This window comes from Otolemur garnettii, unplaced genomic scaffold, assembly GCF_000181295.1.
Source record: "Otolemur garnettii isolate 467f Iridium unplaced genomic scaffold, OtoGar3 scaffold00011, whole genome shotgun sequence".
NCBI classification, from domain to species: Eukaryota; Metazoa; Chordata; class Mammalia; order Primates; family Galagidae; genus Otolemur; species Otolemur garnettii.
Genome location: NW_003852406.1, coordinates 16,732,860 through 16,739,228, shown reverse-complemented (window position 1 = coordinate 16,739,228; position 6,369 = coordinate 16,732,860). Strand labels below are relative to the sequence as shown.

The 6,369-nt window shown below is 40.1% G+C and overlaps 1 protein-coding gene and 1 pseudogene across 1 annotated transcript in view; both read right to left on the bottom strand.

Annotated features, from left to right (window-relative positions):
- TRIP4 (thyroid hormone receptor interactor 4) overlaps positions 1–6,369 on the bottom strand; it is a 101,023-nt gene that overhangs the window by 48,945 nt on the left and 45,709 nt on the right. The window contains exon 8 of the mRNA XM_023510005.1: positions 1,231–1,418. Within this exon, the coding sequence (XP_023365773.1) occupies positions 1,231–1,418 (188 nt within the window). The remainder of the gene's footprint in view (positions 1–1,230; positions 1,419–6,369) is intronic.
- LOC105886459 overlaps positions 1,784–6,369 on the bottom strand; it is a 7,127-nt pseudogene continuing 2,541 nt past the window's right edge.

Genomic DNA, 6,369 nt, shown 5'->3' with positions numbered 1-6,369 from the left:
GCCGGTTGAGCTATAGGCGCCGAGCCTATTTTTTCTTTGAGACAGAGTCTCACTTTGTCATCCTTGGTACACTGCTGTGGCATCATAGCTCACAGCAACCTCAAACTCTTGGGCTTAAGAGATCCTCTTGCCTTAGCCTCCCAAATAATTGGAACTACAGGCACACGCCACAACATCTGGCTATTCCTCAGACTGATATCGAACTGATATCATGTGATCCACTTGCTTCCGCCTCCCAGAATGCTACAAGTGTGAGCCACCATGCTAGGCCTAAAACTTTAAATTTCGAATAGTATCAAACCATTAAGGTTGCTGAATAGTATATTACAAAGACAAAGCCAAGAGAAATTTTTTTAATAGATGTCCTTCCAAAGATGAAATAATTGGTAATGACTTGGATCATTAATCTTTTAAAGCTCAGTTTACCTTTTAAGCTATTCAGTACAATTCTTGTCAGTTGAAAATTTTAATTTTTAAATATATTTTTTAAAAAACCCTATTACCAACACAGTAACATGAATATATTGTTTTAAGTTCTATCTACTGAAGTGTATTATAAATCATTACTAGAGTGGGAAAACTAATTTCAATCCACAATTCTAAATCAAGTTTATGTCATTCTAAGATTTTTCTTTCTTTCTTTTTCTTTTTTGAGATAGTGTCTCATTATGTCACCCTCAGTAGAGTGCCATGGTATCACAGCTCACAGCAACCTCAAATTCTTGGGTTTAAGTGATTCTCTTGCCTCAGCCTCCCAAGTAGCTCTGACTATAGGCGCCTGCCACAACACCCCGCTATTTTGCTGTTGTTTTGCAGGCTCAGGCCAGATTCAAACCTACCAGCCCAGGTGCATGTGGCTGGCACCCTAACCACTGAGCAAAAGGCACTGAGCCAAATCTAAGATTTTTTATTGCCAAGATTCATTTTTGTTTTTACCATTTATTTATTTATTTGAGACAGAGTCTCACTTTATTACCCTTGGTAGAGTGCTGTGGTGTCATAGCACATAGCAACCTCCAACTCTTGGGCTCAAGAGATTTTCTTGCTTCAGCCTCCCAAGCAGCTGGGACTACAGGTGCCCACCACAACGCCTGGCTATTTTTGGAGATTGGGGTCTTGCTCTAGCTCAGACTGATCTCCAACTCATGAGCTCAGGTGATTTGCCCACCTCAGTCTCCCAAAGTGCTTGGATTACAGGCATCAGCCACTGCACCTGGCCTCAGTTCTTACCTTTTAATTCCTCTGACAAGCAGAGAAGCCCAGGGCTGATGTATAGAGAGGCACCAGCCACCATCAAAGCCTTCTTGAAATTCTTGATCCTGGATTCGCAACTGGTGCTGAAAGGAATTGAACTCTAGTCCCAGTCCTGCTGAATGGAAAGCCTTCTTCTGTGAGGCAGCACCTGTGTGGTCAACCCACTACATAGAAAAAACAAACAAATATACAGTTCTGTCTTGCAAGGGAAGAACATGAGGTAGACAAAATGAAATGAACACTAATAATGAGGAAATCATACTGGGAACAACTTCTTAGAAAAATTTATCCCATTGTTGTCTGAAACAAAGCCAAGAAGGGTAGAGATGGTATAAATCCAGTAGAAGTTCCTATGTGATAACAAGTTTCCATTTTTAAGGATAATTAAAACATTGAACTTTCCATACAATGAACACTTCCTAATTCCAGCAACAACACAACTATCAAACAAAAAAAGCTGTACTTATTTCTACTTTACATTTATTAATGATCCATACTGGATTCTGGATAATTTTCCAATATAATTCTATCACCCAAATGAAGGTTCAACATTTCGGTCCACAATTCTGCATGTGGTTAGAGGCAGAGTCACACATTAGCACAATCAAAAAGCCAAACATGCTATCAAAGGCAGCAGTTCTATGGCATTTATGAGTATTATGAAGTATTCTCTTACCCTGAAATAAACAACTTGTCTACTGAAAGAGAGGATGGAAGACAAATGAAACAAGATTTCTATCATGTAAAAAGAATAGAGAATTTTAGGGTACAGATAATTATAGGAGACTGAAGAATCTTGGGAATAGTACAGTCAGAACATGACAAAGAAAATTAAACAAATAAAGAAAAAGAACATGAACATGACAACGGTTAATGTTTTTCCAAAGGAAGACTAAGTGTTCCCGAATTAAAAAAAAAAAAAAGGGTGGTGCCTATGGCTCAAAGGGGTAGGGCTCAGCCCCATATGCAGGAGGTGGCAGGTTCAAACCCAGTCCCGGCCAAAAACTGGAAAAAAAAAAAAAGGCCGGGGGCGGTGATTCATGCCTGTTATCCTAGTACTATGAGAGTCCTAGGCTGCTGGGTTGCCTGAGCTCAAGTTCAAGAACAGCCTGAGCAAGAACAAGACCAAGACCTTGTCTCTACTAAAAAATAGAAAAACTAGCTGGGTGGTATTGTGGTGGGACCTGTAGTCCCAGCTACTCAGGAGGGTGAGGCAAGAGGATTGCTTGTATCCAGGAGCTTAAGATTACTGTGAGCTATGATGCCACTGCACTCTGCCCTGAGTGAGACTCTGTTTCAAAAAAAAAAAAAAAGATATTAGGACTGTGAGGTTTGGGATTAGTTGTCTTAATTTTTTAAATTTAATAATTTATATAACTGAGCATGGTGGCATATGCCAGTAGTTCCAGCTACTCAGGAGGCTGAGGCAAGAAGATCACTTGAAGGAATTTAAGGCAGGAATTTAAGACCAGCTTGAGCAATACTGTGAGACCCTCCTATCTCTGAAAAAAAAAAAAAAAAAAGAAAAGAAATCATCTGGGTGTGGGGCATGATCCTGTAATTCTAGCTACTCAAGAGGCTGAAGCAGGAAGATCACTTGCGTCCAGGCATTGATGGCTGGAATGAACTATAATGACACTATTGCATTCTAGCCTAGGCAACTAGAATCAGATCTTGTCTAAAAATACTACTGCTAATAAATTATTGAAAAAACTACTGGGACTCAGCACCTGCAGCTCAGTGGTTAGGGTGCCAGTCACATACACCAGGGCTGGTGGATTTGAACCCAGCCCAGGCCTGCTAAACAATGACAACTAAAACAACAACAACAACAAAAATAGCTGGGCGTTGTGGTGGGTGCCTATAGTCCCAGATACCTGGAAGGTGAGGCAAGAGAATCACTTAAGCCCAAGAGTTTGAGGCTGCTGTGAGCTGTGACTCCACAGCACTCTACCAAGGGTGACATAGTGAGACTCTGTCTCAAAAAAAGAAAGAAAGAGGGTGGTGCCTGTGGCTCAAAAGGGTAGGGCGCTGGTTCCATATGCTGGAGGTGGTAGGTTCAAAACTAGCCCCAGCCAAAAACGGCAAAAAAAAAAAAAAAGAAAGAAAAGAAAAACTACTGAGATTGCTGGTGTGGAGATCCTAGGCTATCACTTAACCCTTAAAGGTTTCGGTTCTCAACTATAAAAGGATGAGGTTGGACTAAACAAATCTCTAAGAATCTTTCTGAATAAAATGTTATGATTCTAATTATGTCATACCTTTAAAAAACATATTTATTAGTTATTTACCAATGTAAAAAGCACATGAACTAAGGAGACAGATAAAATATGAAAAGTATTTTCATATTTTTGCTTTCAAAGAATTTGTAATCCTAGTAGAAGACAGATACATAAATATCCAAAACAAAGGCAGAATGGAGCAAATACTAAATAGGGATAGAAGTTCTTACATGGGAAAAACAGAGGAAGAATTGATCCATTAAGTAATTTCATAAAAATGTTGGTATCTGGGGTGGTGCCTGTAGCTCAAGAGTAGGGCGCTGGCCCCATATGCCAGAGGTGGTGGGTTCAAACCCAGCCCCGGCCAAAAACTGCAAAAAAAAAGAAAAAAAAAGAAGAAAAAAGGTTGGTATCTGAACAATCCTGAGGCTTGAATTCTCTTTTCTATCTCTGCTACAGCTCTTGTCTCTCTTAATGCAGCCACTTTCCTAAATTAATCCCTTGTTATCTTTCAATAATGCTATTACTGAACAGGCTAACAGGTCTCTTCATCTACATTTTTAGTTTTTAAACAACTCTCTATTGCCCCACTGGTGCAACAACACTAATTTGGGCTCTCCTCATCTCCCCATTGTGTTAATGCAATAACTTCCTTAGTAATTTCCCTGCTTCTAGTCTTACCTCCAACTCTACATAGACATGAATATCATGCCTATTTTCTGCTAAAATTCAAGAGCCCTTCTTTGCCTACCTTAGGATAAAACCTAAACTCCCTCCCATGAAACATAAAGGCTTTCATGATCAGGTGCTTCCTACTGTACTGGATTGAGTAGCATCTCTCAATTTATGTCTATTTGGAATATGTGAATATGACCTGGCTCAGCGCCTATGGCTCAAGCGGCTAAGGCGCCAGCCACATACACCTAAGGTGGCAGGTTCAAATCCAGCCCAGGCCTGCCAAACAACAACGGCTGCATTAAATAGCAAAAAATAGCTGGGCGTTGCAGCGGGCACCTGTGGTCCCAGCTACTTGGGAGGCTGAGGCAGGGGACTCGCTTGAGCCCAGGAGTTGGAGGTTGCTGTGAGCTGTGATGCCACAGCACTCTACCTAGGGGGACAGCTTGAGGCTCCAGTCTCAAAAAAATAAAGAAAGAAAGAAAGAAAGAGACCTTATTTGGGAATACAGTCTTTTAGATATAATCGTTTTAAGATCAGGGCAAACTAGATTATGGTGGGCCCTAAATCCAATAACAGGTGTCCTTACAAGAGGAGAAGACGCACAGAGACACACAGGGAAGGCCAGGTGAAGATAGAGGCAGAGATTAGTGTAGCTACAAACCAAGAAATGCCTAGGGCCACCAGAAGCTTAATGAGATAAGGAAGAATTTTCCTGTAAAGCCTTTGCAAGGAATGCAAAGACCTGTCAACACCTTCATTTCAAGCTTTTTGCTACCAGATGTAAGAGAATAAATTTCTGTTGTCTTAAATCACCCAGTAGGTAGTACTTTGTTACAGCAGCCCTAGGAAACTAATCCTTACCAGTGCACAACAATAGTTAATTACTTGTGGTTCCTCCAAACCCACAATGTTCTTAAACTGGGGAGTCTTTGTACAATGTACCTTCTGCCTGAAATTCCCTTCTCAGATTTGTCTGTTTGGAAATTTCTATTTATCCCTTAGGCCTCTCAAACCTTTCTTTCTTTCTTTCTTTTTTTTTTTTGAGACAGAGTCTCAAGCTGATGCCTTGGGTAGAGTGCCGTTGTGTCACAGCTCATAGCAACCTCAAACTCTTGGGCTTAAGCGATTCTCTTGCCTCAACCTTCCAAGTAGCTGGGATTACAGGCACCTGCCAGAATGCCCAGTTATTTTTTTTTGTTACAGTTGTCATTGTTGTTTTTAGCTGGCCCAGGTCATGTTCGGATCTGCCAGCCTCGGTGTATGTGGCTGGTGCCCTAACCATTGAGCTACGGGCACTGCCTACAACATTTTTTATTTTGTGACTTCTCTAGCAGATTTATGAACATTCTACTAAAGTCCTACTATACTCACAACATGTATCTATATTATAGATATTAAATAATTGCACAGAACCTGGCATATAAACAACACTCAATAAATGTCTCCAGTTAAACTGTCCAAAGCATTACCCTGATTGCATAATCTCTGTCAAAAACCTTTTATGGCACATACTTATTTACAAAATAAAAATGTTATTTCCTAGCTAAACATTTAAGTTCTTCCCTTTTTAAATTAAATCATAACTATGTACATTTATGAAGTACAGTGTGCTGATTTAATATATGATATGGAATACTTACATCAAACTGATTAACATAACCATCACCTCATTTACTTATTTGTTGTGGTCAGATATTTATACTCTACTCTTAATAGATTTGTAACGTACCATTACATTGTGCACAATAGGTGAGGTCCCACCCAATATCCTTCTTCCTCTCTCCCTCCCCCCTTCCTTCCTTCCACTTGTGTTTTATCATTTGTATGAATGCATAGGTGATCATATATTGGTTTCTTTTTTTTTAACTTTTAAAATGAGCCATTTATTAAATCGGATTGTTACTCTTAAGAGTTATGTAAGTTACATGTATAAGTCAGAGTATTTCACATGGAAAATTTTTAAACTCCTCTAGGCAAGCAAAATTATATCACATAATATATAAGTAGGAAGAGGGTACTGCTAAACATTCAAATAAGGCAAGTATTTAAAAATCATAAAACAATAATTAGGCTCGGCACCTATAGCTCAACCGGCTAAGGCACCAGCCATGTACACCTAAGGTGGAGGGTTCGAATCCCCAGCCGGGACCCGCCAAACAACAAGGACGGCTGCAACCAAAAAATAGCCGGGCGTTGTGGCGGGCGCCTGTGGTCC